Genomic DNA, 17,806 nt, shown 5'->3' on the forward strand with positions numbered 1-17,806 from the left:
CATTGTGTGTTTCCAGAATACAGGGCTCTAGAGATCAAAGCATTTCTGAATTCTTTGTTAAAGACACAAAAGAGGTTGCTCTCTTTCTCTCTCTCTCTCTGTCTTGTTCCCTCTCTCTCTCTCTCTTTTCTCTCTTACCTGTGAGTATATGACACCAACTGTTTGAGCCCATGCCAAGCTGGTGACAGTTAAGTGTGTGTTGGTGGTTAAGATTCCCACACACACACACACACACACACACACACACACACACACACACACACACACACACACACACACACACACACACACACACACACACTGAGCCGCCAGTGTGTCACGCAGACTGCCAGTAAGTGATCTGACCCCTTGTCCTGTTACAGAAAGGGTTATTTAACACTCATTAACACGCACACACACTCATGCACACACACTCATGCACACACACACACACACACACACACACACACACACACACACACACACACACACACACACACACACACACACTGCCCAATCCCTACACACACAAACACGCACGCACACACACACACACACACCACACACACACACACACACACACACACACACACACACACCACACACACACACACACCACCCCCGCTGAATGTCTGGGATTGTTTACAAGCCTGCTGGTTAAGTTGTTCCTTAGTAAGACTCTCTGCCAAAACTCAGTGAGGCCTTTTCCCAGTATTTTCTGCCTGCCTATTTCTTATGAAAACTATATTCCTTATATTATGATCTCTGTTCTACCATTCTAATGATGGTGTTATGTAGGCCTTCTAACAGAAGGGTCAAGTAAAGTGTGATTGAGTTCTCATCACTGTGGCATGTACAGACAACCATAGTATAAATGTCCACTCCCTCTCACCCTCTCCCTCACTCCCTCTCACCCTCTCCCTCACTCCCTCTCACCCTCTCCCTGACCTTATGGAAGAATCCCATCCATATTCTCCCAGATCTTCACTCTCCATCAGGTCAGCCATCCACAAGCCCTGATATTCCCAGACATCTCTGGATCCCACCACTCCTATTGACCTGTGACCCCAGAATAATTCATAACAGATAAATGTTTTATTGTTGTGTACATTAATAATTTTTTAAATGTTCATGAACAGAAGAGAGAGAAGGAGAGAGAGAGGTTGGAGTGGAGTATAGGGGGAGAGAGATACAGACAACGAGAGAGAGACGGGGGGGCACCTGCTGGGATTCCAGTGTGAGTGGGAGGGTGAGTCAGAAACCAGTCCCTCTCAGACAGACAGGACAGCACACTTTGAGAATTCCCCTCCTCTCTCTTTTTCTCTCTTTTTCCCTCTCTCTGACCTTGTCCTTATCCTCCTGTCCTATAGCTCCTCTGTCTCCTTCTCCTCCCTTCCTCTTTTTTTTCTATCCTCCTCTTTCCTCCCTCTCTCTGTTCTGTGGGAGAAAGGTAGGGAGGTCCTGCAGCAGACCTAACCCAGCTGGGAGGGGCCGGGCCTGGGAGTCACGCTCAGGAAAGTCCCCTGCTTTCCCACCTCCATGAGCTCAACAGGCTGGGCCTCTTTACTATGGTATACCTGCTGAGCTGAGAGATTTACTCTCAGGATGATATATGTATAGCTTCATTTTACTACTGCACAATGTAGCTGCTATAGACACACAATCTCTGCTGTTTTAATGGGTCCCATATTTATATAGGTATGCAGTGGTCCCACAGTATTGTATATCCTACTATCTTATATCCTACTTTTAAAGCATCTCCTCCACACTTTTGTCCCAGGCCCAGGGGGTGGAAGCTGTGTCGTGGGAGCGCCATGGGCGGTTGTGCCTGTATGGAGAGGTCTCACTGACAGCTGTGTCTATCAGAAACATCCGCCTCTTCTCCAAATCTCTCTCTCTCCGTCTGATTTATTCTCCTTCTGCCTTATTCTTTCTCTTTATAGTCACTACATCTCTTCCACGTATCTCCGTCTCTCATCCCCCTCTCTGGCTGACATAAGACCCCACCCCGTCTGACCCCTGACCCGTGACCCAGTCTGACCTCCAGATGACCCAGGAAGCTGCAGCTGGAGGTTGTGTTGTGTCTGTAGGGGGTCAAAGGTCATGCTAGTCCTGCTGTGTTCCCTCAGCGCGTCTCAGAGTCTTCCGTTTGGGCTCGGACTACATTGAGACGAAGACAGATCGGATTCTTCAGGAAGTATACTGTATCTGTGCATGTGTGTATATTAAGCTTAAGGCAGAGAGGGTGGGGACGCAGCTGTCTCGGCCAACTGATGACATCCACACCCGGTCACCCTTCCCTCCCTCTCACCCCTGAAGCCCAGATGGCTGAATGGCTGTGAGGGGCGTGTCTAAGGTGAGATTGGAGGCATGGTGGTACAGGTGTGGGGGGTGGGGGTGATTTGGTCCCGCCCCCTAAACAATGCAATTTCAGCCTTCATTAGAGCAGGTGTACACTGACCTGGACACGCTCACACACTCACATCCCAGCCCTACAATTAACCCCAACACACACACACTCACATCCCAGCCCTACAATTAACCATAACACACACACACACTCACATCCCAGCCCTACTATTAACCCCAACACACACACACTCACATCCCAGCCCTACAATTAACCCCAACACACACACACACTCACATCCCAGCCCTACTATTAAAATCAACAGACAAACACATATACACACGTGTTCAGATAAATCCAACTAGCTCTCACAGTCTCACGTCAGAATTAGACATTCAACCATGTTTCGCAAACTTCAAAGTTGTTGCAAACGTCAAATTTCGAAGTGTTTAAGGTTAAGCTTAGGCACTAACTCCTAATGGTTAAGGTAAGGGTTAAGGTTTGGCATAGGCTTAAAACAAAAATATCAAAAACAATTCAAACTTGCAACCTTTGGAATCAGAGGCAGATGCTTACATCCCCGTCCACAATACCCTAGCAAAACTGAAACCTACTTGAAGGTAACAGCCAGCACTCACTGTTGCCCCTACTGGCCGGTTTCCACATCATCTCCTGACGTCCTCAGATATGGATGGACGTTGAATACTGACTTTTATCACGGGTGACCTGGCTGGATAAATCACCCTCATCAGAACAAGGTCGAGGCTTGACGAAACTGTGGCCATAGAAGTCGATAGAACTTTTCTAGTTTAGTGGTAGGTAGTTAGTTAACCCGCAGAGCAGTTTTACGTTATCTTTACATGACTGAATGGGGGCTTACAGGAGTGAAGTATGAAACTGTCAGAAAGCACATCATTAGGTGACAGTTGAATACTCTTCACATCCAGGAAACAGTGTTACCATCGTTTGTGGCCACATCCTCCCTCTCTTTCTCTCTGTCTTCCCCCTCCTTTACTTTCACTCTCACACTCTCTACTTCCCTGCTATCTAGCTCTTTCACTTGCTCCCTCTCCTTTTCCCCTCTCTCTCTCTCCCTCTCTTTTGCTCTCCCGCTCTTTCTCTATTATCCTGTCACAACATGAGGAAATGGGACTGTGATATGAAAAGATGGCATGTAAATTGTGCGAGGCTTCAGGTGCCCAAACCGTCACACAAACAAACACACACACACACAGGGGTAATTGTGTGTCCTCCTGGAGAGAGATTTGCATGGGTAGGCTTTGTGTGGGCGACTCACCTTTCTCTCTTTCTAAATACACACATGCTCACCCTTTCTCTCTCTCTCTCTCTCTCTCTCTCTCTCTCTTTTGCAAAAACCACAGACAAACACAGGCACATACGCTCTCTCTCTCCCTCTCTCTCTTTAACCTCTCTCGCTCTCTCCCACTCTCTCCCTCTGTCTCTCTCTAAACTGTATCCACAGTCACTTCCCCAGTGCTAACAGTTGGTCAGGCAGAGGGCAGGTGAGGTGGCTGAGTAAAGCCACAATACCAGATTAAACCAAAACAAAACAACGCCACAAAAAGAGAGTCGCTCACTCTGAGGATCACGTGACCGTCCTCGCCCAATGGGCTTGAGCCCTGGCTCTTTTTTCCTCGAGGGGAACAGTTGAAGCCGCCGCTGGGGTTTGGAGAGACCGACCGTGGTCCAACCACTCGACCACAAACCAGAGCTGTGACCAGACAGGAGGCGGCTACAATCCAATCACCGCCGGAGAGAGGTGAGAGGAGGGAGAGAGAAGGAGCTAGAAACACGTAAAGAAAGACAGTGAAAGAGAGAGAAGAGTAAGGAGGATAAGTGAGAACGAGAAAGAGAGGAGGGAGAGTAAGGAGTGTGTGAGAGAGAGAGATTGGCTAGGTTGGATTACAGCGTGTGACTCAGCCAGAGGTTAGTGATCCTCTGAAACCACAGGGAGGGACTACCTCACCACCTCTCATCCCAGGATCAGGCCACTTCTGGAGGGTAAGAGCCCTTAAACCACAGCCTCCTCCACCCAGCGGACACCAGCCCTGGTCCAAGAGAACTACAGAGTGTATGTAATGCTTCTGGTCCAGTTCAGCACTAACACATCTGATTCAGCTGATCAACTAATCATCAAGACCTTGGATGATTGAATCAGCTGTGTTATTGTTGGGCTGGAACAAATGTAGCTCTCTCTCAAGGAGTTGGTGCACACCACCACCATAGCCCCTCAGGGATCCAGGGATTTGGGGTCCCTGAGCTCTGTTCTTTACCCAGGGAGAGAGCATCTTCCCTGCATCGCCAACCTGGGGTGACCTGGGGGTCAGGAATGGGGAGAGATTTGTGTTTTTGAGTTTGTTGTGCATTCATAAAGCAGTTTTCATCTCTACATAACAGTTACACAGTTCCATCAAGATGTGGTCGGTAGTGTTGGGATGTTGTCTGTATTGATGTTGATCTGTGGGTGGGAGAACTTTAACTGATTCTCTCTGACCCTGTGGCCTGTGTGTGTTTGCATGTCAGGAATCAGTTTTGAAATCCCCCCCCCATCCAAATAAAGAAGAGGAAGGAGGAACGGATCAGAACATCAGAGCACTGGACATAGCAGAGAACCGTGTGTTCCAGAAGTGCGGTAGCGTTGCTAGGACTTTTACCGGGAGCGTTGCCATGGCATCAAACAGCATCTTTGAATCCATGTCATCCTACCAGCCATGCTTCATCAGGGGTGAGTGCAGACGTACAGTAGATGTGTGTATGGGTATTGTAGTTCTGGTTGCTATTTTTGTATTATTTTTTTTACCCCTTTTTTCTCCCCAATTTTCATGGTATCCAATTGGTAGTTACAGTCTTGTCTCATCGCTGCAACTCCCGTACAAACTCGGGAGAGGCGAAGGTCGAGAGCCATGCGTCCTCTGAAACACAACCCAACCTAGCCGCACTACTTCTTGACACATTTCACATCCAACCCGGAAGCCAGCCGCACCAATGTGTTGGAGGAAACACCGTACACTTGGCGACCTGGTCAGCATGCACTGCGCCCGGCCCGCCACAGGAGTCGCTAGTGCGCGATGAGACAAGGATATCCCTGCCGGCCAAACCCTCCCTACTGGTTACTATTTTACTGTAGTTTTTACATCTTGTGGCTGGATCTGTACTGTGAAATATATTCGAGATGTGGGGTTTGTGGTGTCGACTGTGTGTTCGGGGGCTTTGTAATTGTTTTAAGTCAAACAATATTGAGAAGTGAGGAGAAGAGAGAGGAGGGGAAGAGAGAGGGAGGAGAGAGGAGGGAGGAGAGAGGGAGAGGGAGGAGAGAGGAGGGAGGAGAGAAGATGCATTCCTGCCTGCTGTGTAAGTCAACACTCACCATCTCCAGACACTGCAGCTGTCCCACGTAGTTAGTGTGTGTGTGTGTGTGTGTGTGTGTGTGTGTGTGTGTGTGTGTGTGTGTGTGTGCGTGTGCGTGCGCGCGTGCGTGCATGCGTGTGTGTGTGTGTGCGTGCGTGTGTGAGTGCGCATGTTCATCTTTTTGGATCATCAGTGGGTAAAAACTGATTTTAGAAACTTGCAGATGTGACTTTCTTTTTTCCGTCATCCTCGTTCCTGTTTGGAGCTCACCTCACCTCGGCTCACTTCTGTTTTCTCCTCAGAGCAGTTAGTGAACGAGAGCATATGTCATGTATATACCTCCTCTACGGAAAGTAGAGACAGTGGGTGACAAAGAACCAGGTGTGAGAAAAGGAGTTGACAAGCTCTTGCCTTATGGCCCAAAATAATATCTCTGTTAGCTGAGGAAAAGTTAGCTCTGACATCAACATGTCAGTCAGGTAACTGAGTGAGCAGGCACTTTGTTGGAGTCTATTTCTGAGAAAAAGCTCGAGATGGGATCCTGAGTTTCCTGCCGCATTTTGTGTGTGTGTGTGTGTGCGTGTGTGTGTGTGTGTGTGTGTGCTGAGCTTCTCTCTGTAGAAGTTGTCAGTTAGCACAGGAAGTGTATCTGCAGGACCCGATGCAGGTTCACATACAGGAACATGCATAAGTGTGTGTGATAACTTTCTCAGACAGAGATGTGAAAAGACAATGAAAAATCCAGTGGGGTGTTTTTACTTGTGTGTGTCTTTCTCTGTCTTTCTGTGTGTGTGTGTGTGTGTGTGTGTGTGTCTTTCTCTGTCTTTCTGTGTGTGTGTGTGCGGTGTGTGTGTGTGTGTGTGTGTGTGTGTGTGTGTGTGTGTGTGTGTGTGTGTGTGTGTGTGTGTGTGTGTGTGTGTGTGTGTGTGTGTGTGTGTGTGTGTGTGTGTGTGTAATCACTGCGTGGTCAGTTAATCTTCAGTTAGGATCTAATCTCTCTCTTGTCTCAGTCTCACACCACCAAGGTTTTGTCCTGAAAGATAAAACGTGTTCTATGGAGACGGACAGATAAACTTCACAACTTTCTGTTCCTACTCCGTTCCCTACTCACACAAACACCAAAACCTCGTACTCGATGTTCTTAACCTCGCTTCTCATTTCAGCCTGACCTTTGACCTTCATCTCTCTCTCTCTCCTCTTCTCCTCTCCATCCATTCCGTCTCTCCATCCTCCCTCCTTTCCCACTTGTTCATGCACCATATTTCTCTATGTGGTCTGCATCAAACTTGTAGTTCTGAAGGTTGTTTTGCTGCTTTTCTGTCACCCAACGAGGGGCGATTTACGCCTCGCAACCCCTTGACCTTGGCTTCTCTCTGGGTCTCTCGGCCCGCGACCTGCCTGCCAGGCCCTGATACACACACACACACACACACTCACTCATACTCTCTCACACACCTCAGTGAGGGGTCTGTACAGGCCTGATTGTGGTTATCAGGGGCCTCCAGGACCAGCAGGAGGAAACAGAGCGATTGGAGAGCTGGGGCCTGCTACATACTGATTCACGCATACAGGGGATGCTCCCTCACACATGCACACACACAAGCGCACACGCACACTGTGCAGCACAGTACATTTCATGCTCTGTCTCAAGAGCATAGTGACACACCCAAGAATACATACACACACATACATCTCTCTGTTATGGCAGGTGTGTGTATGGGGGCACATGGAGAGAGGGGTGACAGAGAGGATATGGGTGATGGAGAGAGGCAGGCCAGATATGCTGGGTTTTAAGAGAGATGTGTTTGAGGGGGAGGCGAGGGATGTAGTGGGGTGGATGGGATTGAACTTTGTCCCTTGAAATGGGCAAACAGAGCCCCCTTCCTTCTCGTGCTTATTTACTCATTATGTGTTTTAGCATGCGTGTGTGAAACTGTTTGTGTGAGGCCATGTAATTTGCATGTCTGTGTTTGTGTGTCTCTATTGAGTGTCCTGTCCCTGTGGCCCCCACTGGGTCTCTGTGTTTCTAATAGAGTACCTCTACATAACTGGTCCCTGTACAGCCCTGCTGGGTTACCAGTTCACCAGGCCTAGAGACCCAGCCATGGCTCTATGTGTTGGACCAGACCGACCGAGGCAGAGGCCTCTGTTTTTACATGAGAACAATCTGCCTGTGAAGTCATGGAAATGGAACCAAATACCCACGAATTAGGAATTGCTACAGTTGTATTGATTCCGATAGATATGCAAACAGCTGCAGTAAAGGTATTGATAGAACGGTTCTCCACAGAGTCCGCCTGAGTCCTACAGTATCTATGGTCTTGGGACTGCGGCTGGAGGCAGGGTTATTGAGCAGCTCTGGACAAACAGACAGACAGAGAGACAGACCGTCCACTATCGAGCGTCAGTGTCCAGGCCAAGGTATTGACCGCTGCCTCTCTCGCTGGACAAGGGTACATTAAGACACCGGAGCAGAGATGAACGTGGTGCTCTTACCTCTGCTGTGCTGTCCGATGGAAGAGACTTAGGCACCTGGTCAGATTGGCCGTGTGTGTGTGTGTGTGTGTGTGTGTGTGTGTGTGTGTGTGTGTGCGTGCGTGCGTACAGAGATGAACGTGGAGCCATTACGAGTAGACGCTATTCGATAGACACTGTCCTGTAGTAGACAGAAGAAAGGAAGAAATAGAGGGATTGAGTCCAGTGGTGGAAAAAGTACTCAATTTTCATACTTGAGTAAAAGTAAAGATATCTTAATAGAAAATGACTCAAGTAAAAGTGAGTCGCCCAGTAAAATTCTCCTTGAGTAAAAGTCTGAAAGAATTTGGTTTAAAATATACTTAAGTATCAAAAGTAAATAGAATTGCTAAAATGTACTTAAGTATCAAAAGTAAAAGTAAAACCATGTCAAATTCCTTATATTAAGCAAACAAGACGGCACAATTGTATATTTTTATTTTTATTGATAGATAGCCAGGGGCACACTTCAACACTCAGACATCATTTACAAACAAAGTATTTGTGTTAGTGAGCCGCCAGATCAGAGGCAGTAGAGATGACCAGGGATGTTCTCTTGATAAGTGTGTGAATTGGACAATTTTCCTGTCAAAATGTAACAAGTACTTTTGGGTGTCAGGGAAAATGTATGGAGTAAAAAGTACATTATTTTCTTTAGGAATGTAGTGAAGGAAAAGTAAAAATAAATAGTAAATTACAGATACCCCCAAAAACTACTTAAGTAGTACTTTAAAGTACATGAAACAGAAGGTGTGAGTCTATATGAAACAAAGGGATGGAGTCTATATAAAACAGAGGGTTTGAGTCTATATGAAACAGAGGGATTGAGTCTATATAAAACAGAGGGATTGAGTCTATATGAAACAGAGGGATTGAGTCTATATAAAACAGAGGGATTGAGTCTATATAAAACAGAGGGGTTCAGTCTATATGAAACAGAGGGATTGAGTCTATATAAAACAGAGGGATTGAGTCTATATGAAACAGAGGGATTGAGTCTATGTGAAACAGAGGGATTGAGTCTATGTGAAACAGAGGGATTGAATCTATATAAAACAGAGGGATTGAGTCTATATGAAACAGAGGGATTGAGTCTATGTGAAACAGAGGGATTGAGTCTATATGAAACAGAGGGATTGAGTCTATGTGAAACAGAGGGATTGAGTCTATGTGAAACAGAGGGATTGAGTCTATGTGAAACAGAGGGATTGAGTCTATGTGAAACAGAGGGATTGAGTCTATGTGAAACAGAGGGATTGAGTCTATGTGAAACAGAGGGATTGAGTCTATATAAAACAGAGGGATTGAGTCTATATGAAACAGAGGGATTGAGTCTATGTGAAACAGAGGGATTGAGTCTATATAAAACAGAGGGATTGAGTCTATGTGAAACAGAGGGATTGAGTCTATATGAAACAGAGGGATTGAGTCTATATGAAACAGAGGGATTGAGTCTATATAAAACAGAGGGATTGAGTCTATGTGAAGCAGAGGGGTTCAGTCTATATAAAACAGAGGGATTGAGTCTATGTGAAACAGAGAGATTGAGTCTATATAAAACAGAGGGATTGAGTCTATGTGAAGCAGAGGGGTTCAGTCGATATAAAACAGAGGGGTTGAGTCTATGTGAAGCAGAGGGGTTCAGTCTATATAAAACAGAGGGGTTCAGTCTATATAAAACAGAGGGGTTGAGTCTATATAAAACAGAGGGGTTCAGTCTATATAAAACAGAGGGATTGAGTCTATATAAAACAGAGGGATTGAGTCTATATAAAACAGAGGGGTTGAGTCTATATAAAACAGAGGGGTTCAGTCTATATAAAACAGAGGGGTTGAGTCTATATAAAACAGAGGGATTGAGTCTATGTGAAACAGAGGGATTGAGTCTATGTGAAACAGAGGGATTGAGTCTATATAAAACAGAGGGATTGAGTCTATATAAAACAGAGGGATTGAGTCTATGTGAAACAGAGGGATTGAGTCTATGTGAAACAGAAGATTTGAGTCTATGTGAAACAGAAGATTTGAGTCTATATAAAACAGAGGGATTGAGTCTATGTGAAGCAGAGGGGTTCAGTCTATATAAAACAGAGGGATTGACTCTATATAAAACAGAGGGATTGAGTCTATGTGAAGCAGAGGGGTTCAGTCTATATAAAACAGAGGGATTGAGTCTATGTGAAGCAGAGGGGTTCAGTCTATATAAAACAGAGGGGTTGAGTATTGGAAGCAGAGGGGTTCAGTCTATATAAAACAGAGGGGTTCAGTCTATATAAAACAGAGGGATTGAGTCTATATAAAACAGAGGGGTTGAGTCTATATAAAACAGAGGGATTGAGTCTATATAAAACAGAGGGATTGAGTCTATATAAAACAGAGGGATTGAGTCTATGTGAAACAGAGGGATTGAGTCTATATAAAACAAAGGGATTGAGTCTATATGAAACAGAGGGATTGAGTCTATGTGAAACAGAGGGATTGAGTCTATGTGAAACAGAAGATTTGAGTCTATGTGAAACAGAAGATTTGAGTCTATATAAAACAGAGGGATTGAGTCTATGTGAAGCAGAGGGGTTCAGTCTATATAAAACAGAGGGATTGACTCTATATAAAACAGAGGGATTGAGTCTATGTGAAGCAGAGGGGTTCAGTCTATATAAAACAGAGGGATTGAGTCTATGTGAAGCAGAGGGGTTCAGTCTATATAAAACAGAGGGGTTGAGTATTGGAAGCAGAGGGGTTCAGTCTATATAAAACAGAGGGGTTCAGTCTATATAAAACAGAGGGATTGAGTCTATATAAAACAGAGGGGTTGAGTCTATATAAAACAGAGGGATTGAGTCTATATAAAACAGAGGGATTGAGTCTATATAAAACAGAGGGATTGAGTCTATGTGAAACAGAGGGATTGAGTCTATATAAAACAAAGGGATTGAGTCTATATGAAACAGAGGGGTTCAGTCTATATAAAACAGAGGGGTTCAGTCTATATAAAACAGAGGGGTTGAGTCTATATAAAACAGAGGGGTTCAGTCTATATAAAACAGAGGGGTTGAGTCTATGTGAAGCAGAGGGGTTCAGTCTATATAAAACAGAGGGTTTCAGTCTATATAAAACAGAGGGATTGAGTCTATATAAAACAGAGGGATTGAGTCTATGTGAAACAGAGGGATTGAGTCTATGTGAAACAGAAGATTTGAGTCTATGTGAAACAGAAGATTTGAGTCTATATAAAACAGAGGGATTGAGTCTATGTGAAGCAGAGGGGTTCAGTCTATATAAAACAGAGGGATTGACTCTATATAAAACAGAGGGATTGAGTCTATGTGAAGCAGAGGGGTTCAGTCTATATAAAACAGAGGGATTGAGTCTATGTGAAGCAGAGGGGTTCAGTCTATATAAAACAGAGGGGTTGAGTATTGGAAGCAGAGGGGTTCAGTCTATATAAAACAGAGGGATTCAGTCTATATAAAACAGAGGGATTGAGTCTATATAAAACAGAGGGGTTGAGTCTATATAAAACAGAGGGATTGAGTCTATATAAAACAGAGGGATTGAGTCTATATAAAACAGAGGGATTGAGTCTATGTGAAACAGAGGGATTGAGTCTATATAAAACAAAGGGATTGAGTCTATATGAAACAGAGGGATTGAGTCTATGTGAAACAGAGGGATTGAGTCTATGTGAAACAGAAGATTTGAGTCTATGTGAAACAGAAGATTTGAGTCTATATAAAACAGAGGGATTGAGTCTATGTGAAGCAGAGGGGTTCAGTCTATATAAAACAGAGGGATTGACTCTATATAAAACAGAGGGATTGAGTCTATGTGAAGCAGAGGGGTTCAGTCTATATAAAACAGAGGGATTGAGTCTATGTGAAGCAGAGGGGTTCAGTCTATATAAAACAGAGGGGTTGAGTATTGGAAGCAGAGGGGTTCAGTCTATATAAAACAGAGGGGTTCAGTCTATATAAAACAGAGGGATTGAGTCTATATAAAACAGAGGGGTTGAGTCTATATAAAACAGAGGGATTGAGTCTATATAAAACAGAGGGATTGAGTCTATATAAAACAGAGGGATTGAGTCTATGTGAAACAGAGGGATTGAGTCTATATAAAACAAAGGGATTGAGTCTATATGAAACAGAGGGGTTCAGTCTATATAAAACAGAGGGGTTCAGTCTATATAAAACAGAGGGGTTGAGTCTATATAAAACAGAGGGGTTCAGTCTATATAAAACAGAGGGGTTGAGTCTATGTGAAGCAGAGGGGTTCAGTCTATATAAAACAGAGGGTTTCAGTCTATATAAAACAGAGGGGTTGAGTCTATATAAAACAGAGGGGTTCAGTCTATATAAAACAGAGGGGTTCAGTCTATATAAAACAGAGGGGTTGAGTCTATATAAAACAGAGGGGTTCAGTCTATATAAAACAGAGGGATTGAGTCTATATAAAACAGAGGGATTGAGTCTATATAAAACAGAGGGGTTGAGTCTATATAAAACAGAGGGGTTGAGTCTATATAAAACAGAGGGGTTGAGTCTATATAAAACAGAGGGATTGAGTCTATGTGAAACAGAGGGATTGAGTCTATGTGAAACAGAGGGATTGAGTCTATATAAAACAGAGGGATTGAGTCTATATAAAACAGAGGGATTGAGTCTATGTGAAACAGAGGGATTGAGTCTATGTGAAACAGAAGATTTGAGTCTATGTGAAACAGAAGATTTGAGTCTATATAAAACAGAGGGATTGAGTCTATGTGAAGCAGAGGGATTGAGTCTATATAAAACAGAGGGATTGAGTCTATGTGAAGCAGAGGGGTTCAGTCTATATAAAACAGAGGGATTGACTCTATATAAAACAGAGGGATTGAGTCTATGTGAAGCAGAGGGGTTCAGTCTATATAAAACAGAGGGGTTGAGTATTGGAAGCAGAGGGGTTCAGTCTATATAAAACAGAGGGGTTCAGTCTATATAAAACAGAGGGATTGAGTCTATATAAAACAGAGGGGTTGAGTCTATATAAAACAGAGGGGTTCAGTCTATATAAAACAGAGGGGTTGAGTCTATATAAAACAGAGGGGTTCAGTCTATATAAAACAGAGGGGTTGAGTCTATATAAAACAGAGGGATTGAGTCTATATAAAACAGAGGGATTGAGTCTATATGAAACAGAGGGATTGAGTCTATATAAAACAGAGGGATTGAGTCTATGTGAAACAGAGGGATTGAGTCTATATAAAACAAAGGGATTGAGTCTATATGAAACAGAGGGGTTCAGTCTATATAAAACAGAGGGGTTCAGTCTATATAAAACAGAGGGGTTGAGTCTATATAAAACAGAGGGGTTCAGTCTATATAAAACAGAGGAATTGAGTCTATATAAAACAGAGGGGTTCAGTCTATATAAAACAAGTATGAGTATGTATAAAACAGAGGAATTGAGTCTATATAAAACAGAGGGGTTCAGTCTATATAAAACAGGTATGAGTATGTATAAAACAGAGGAATTGAGTCTATATAAAACAGAGGGGTTCAGTCTATATAAAACAGGTATGAGTATGTATAAAACAGAGGAATTGAGTCTATATAAAACAGAGGGGTTCAGTCTATATAAAACAGGTATGAGTATGTATAAAACAGAGGAATTGAGTCTATATGAAACAGAGCACTTAATACGAATGCCTTTGTCATAGAAAGCCAAGCGAAGGCGACAGTGGCAAGGATAAACTCTCTCTGCAGTTATTGCTGTTGAAAATAGTTCACTGTGAAATATTTGGATGGGAGGTTGGTGCAAGTGTGTGTGTGTGGAAGGGGGGGTTGTTCTGTAAGATTGTGAAACCACAGAGTGTGTTTGGTGGGGCTGATAAGTAGAGATGCAGTCAGACTTTACCCTCCTCCTCTCTCCCCCTCCTCCTCTCCCTCCTCCTCTCTATCTCCCTCCTCCTCTCCCTCCTCTTCTCTCTTCCTGTTGCCAGACATTCTGGTGTGAGGGGTGAAAAATAACGGTATCCGTCAGTCTGTCTGTACACTCACATTAACTCTCTCTGTTTCTCTCTCTCTCTCTCTCACACACACACACACACACACACACACACACACACACACACACACACACACACACACACACACACACACACACACACACACACACACACTAAGGGCTTTATTCAGTGCGTATCACAGAAGTTCAGCGTTACAGCGTGATAGAAATGTAAAGGAAACGATCCGGCGTTAGCAGCGACAGCATTCATGGTAAACGCTGCATATCGTAAATTCCCTTCTCATTTCTATTGGGCAGTCTGTAAGGCTTCAGCGATCCAGATTGAATAGAACCCTAACACTCTGTGGTGCTGTGGTAGTAAAGCTGTGGGTAATAGAGTCCTAACACTCTGTGGTGCTGTGGTAGTAAAGCTGTGGGTAATAGAGTCCTAACACTCTGTGGTGCTGTGGTAGTAAAGCTGTGGGTAATAGAGTCCTAACACTCTGTGGTGCTGTGGTAGTAATGCTGTGGGTAATAGAGCCCTAACACTCTGTGGTGCTGTGGTAGTAAAGCTGTGGGTAATAGAGTCCTAACCCTCTGTGGTGCTGTGGTATTAAAGCTGTGGCTAATAGAGTCCTAACACTCTGTGGTGCTGTGGTAGTAAAGCTGTGGGTAATAGAGTCCTGACACTCTGTGGTGCTGTGGTAGTAAAGCTGTGGGTAATAGAGCCCTAACACTCTGTGGTGCTGTGGTAGTAAAGCTGTGGCTAATAGAGCCCTAACACTCTGTGGTGCTGTGGTAGTAAAGCTGTGGGTAATAGAGCCCTAACACTCTGTGGTGCTGTGGTAGTAAAGCTGTGGGTAATAGAGTCCTAACACTCTGTGGTGCTGTGGTATTAAAGCTGTGGCTAATAGAGCCCTAACACTCTGTGGTGCTGTGGTAGTAAAGCTGTGGGTAATAGAGCCCTAACACTCTGTGGTGCTGTGGTAGTAAAGCTGTGGGTAATAGAGTCCTAACACTCTGTGGTGCTGTGGTAGTAAAGCTGTGGGTAATAGAGCCCTAACACTCTGTGGTGCTGTGGTAGTAAAGCTGTGGGTAATAGAGTCCTAACACTCTGTGGTGCTGTGGTAGTAAAGCTGTGGCTAATAGAGCCCTAACACTCTGTGGTGCTGTGGTATTAAAGCTGTGGCTAATAGAGCCCTAACACTCTGTGGTGCTGTGGTAGTAATGCTGTGGGTAATAGAGCCCTAACACTCTGTGGTGCTGTGGTAGTAAAGCTGTGGGTAATAGAGTCCTAACACTCTGTGGTGCTGTGGTAGTAAAGCTGTGGGTAATAGAGCCCTAACACTCTGTGGTGCTGTGGTAGTAAAGCTGTGGGTAATAGAGTCCTAACACTCTGTGGTGCTGTGGTAGTAAAGCTGTGGCTAATAGAGCCCTAACACTCTGTGGTGCTGTGGTAGTAAAGCTGTGGGTAATAGAGCCCTAATACTCCATGGTGCTGTGGTAGTAAAGCTGTGGGTAATAGAGTCCTAACACTCTGTGGTGCTGTGGTAGTAAAGCTGTGGGTAATATAGTCCTAACACTCTGTGGTGCTGTGGTAGTAAAGCTGTGGGTAATAGAGCCCTAACACTCTGTGGTGCTGTGGTAGTAAAGCTGTGGGTAATAGAGCCCTAACACTCTGTGGTGCTGTGGTAGTAAAGCTGTGGGTAATAGAGTCCTAACACTCTGTGGTGCTGTGGTAGTAAAGCTGTGGGTAATAGAGTCCTAACACTCTGTGGTGCTGTGGTAGTAAAGCTGTGGGTAATAGAGTCCTAACACTCTGTGGTGCTGTGGTAGTAAAGCTGTGGGTAATAGAGCCCTAACACTCTGTGGTGCTGTGGTAGTAAAGCTGTGGGTAATAGAGTCCTAACTCTCTGTGGTGCTGTGGTAGTAAAGCTGTGGGTAATAGAGTCCTAACTCTCTGTGGTGCTGTGGTAGTAAAGCTGTGGGTAAAGCAGTTCTGTGTGTATCAGCAGTAGTAGGCAGACTGTGGTAACATAGAGAGGTGACTGTGGCTAACCAGAATGGCTAACCCATATGCAAAACAGATGGCTCACTCTGTCTATCTTTCTATTCTCTCTCACACACTAACGTTGTACACACACACACACACACATCACACACACACACACACACACACACACACACACACACACACACACACACACAACAGAGCACTTTCACAGAGCTGTTTCCTGAGATGTCCTTTGATTGACAGGCCTTGGGGATACTTTCATCTAAGGCAACAGTTACATTATTGTGTGTGTGTGTATTACGTCCTTGTCTCCTAACGGCTCCTTACACACACAGCTGCTCTGCTTCCTTCCCCTTCACTCTCCTCTATCTGTTCACCATTACAGCAAGGACAGCAACACTATTCAATACAGGCACTAGGGCACTCACAGAGAGGGTCGCCCAACAGACGGTCATCACTTTGTGTTTGTGTGAGGAAGATGATGTACAGCACAGTGAGTCATTGTAACCCATAGTAAGGCATTATGAGAACACACAAAACACTGCTTTACATGGGAAACATTTTCATAACTGCTAATTAAGAGATCTGGCCTCTCCCTCTTGCTTGCTCTCTCTATCTATCTCAACATGTGTCTCACTCTCTCCGTCTCTCTCTGTCTCTCTCGCTGTCTCTCTCTGTCCCTCTCTATCTCTGTCTATCTCAATATGTGTCTCACTCTCTCCGTCTCTCTCTGTCTCTCTCGCTGTCTCTCTCTGTCTATCTCAATATGTCTCACTCTTTCTGTCTCTCTCTGTCTCTCTCTATCTATCTCAATATGTGTCTCACTCTTTCTGTCTGTCTCTCTCTGTATCTCTCACTGTCTCTCTCCGTCTCTCTCTATCTCTCTCACTGTCTCTCTCCGTCTCTCTCTATCTATCTCAACATGTGTCTCACTCTTTCTGTCTGTCTCTATCTCTCTCTCTCCTGTCCCTGGAAATCTGTTTGTCAGACAAATGACTCAGATGTAGATAAGTTCAAAGTCACGTACACACACACATTCTCTCCCACATGCATACTGTGCATCTGTGCTTCATCCTCGTCTGGATCATTGTTCATTGAGGACTAGTAACTCTGTGATAGGCCCAACAGCAAGACTCAGCAAGGCTCGGTGGGCTAACACGCTCATGTATCTAGCAGATGACCCAAGCTTCTATACCCGGCCAGTCACATGTCAACCATATGCCATGTCTGATGTAACTATGTGTAAGTGAACACGGCCCTGGGTTAGGGTTAGTATCTGGGCCAGCCACGGTGACTTGGTTTATATGTCTGTCTGACTGACCATGTCTGCTAGAGGAATTAGGTGTTTTGATTTAGCTCTTCATGATTCTGCTACACACACACACCACACACACACCCACACCACACCACACACACACCCACACCACACACACACCCACACCACACACACACCCACACCACACACACACCCACACCACACACACCACACACCACACACACAACACACACACACACTACACACACACACTACACCACACACACACACACACCACACACACCACCACACCACACACACAACACACACAACACACACA

General features: G+C 44.7%; 1 protein-coding gene across 3 annotated transcripts in view; it reads left to right on the top strand.

Moving 5' to 3' along the window:
- The first annotated feature begins 3,816 nt into the window (after positions 1 to 3,816).
- runx1 (RUNX family transcription factor 1) overlaps positions 3,817 to 17,806 on the top strand; it is a 47,839-nt gene continuing 33,849 nt past the window's right edge. The window contains exons 1-2 of one of the 3 annotated variants that reach the window (XM_082962963.1): positions 3,817 to 4,351; positions 4,874 to 5,075. In XM_082962963.1, coding sequence (XP_082819089.1) covers positions 5,018 to 5,075 — 58 coding nt within the window. In that variant the 5' untranslated portion in view covers positions 3,817 to 4,351; positions 4,874 to 5,017. The remainder of the gene's footprint in view (positions 4,352 to 4,873; positions 5,076 to 17,806) is intronic. The other 2 variants (XM_045697855.2, XM_045697856.2) reach the window with 2 other exon arrangements.

Source organism: Salmo salar, chromosome 16 (assembly GCF_965601325.2).
Source record: "Salmo salar chromosome 16, fSalSal1, whole genome shotgun sequence".
Lineage (NCBI taxonomy): Eukaryota > Metazoa > Chordata > Actinopteri > Salmoniformes > Salmonidae > Salmo > Salmo salar.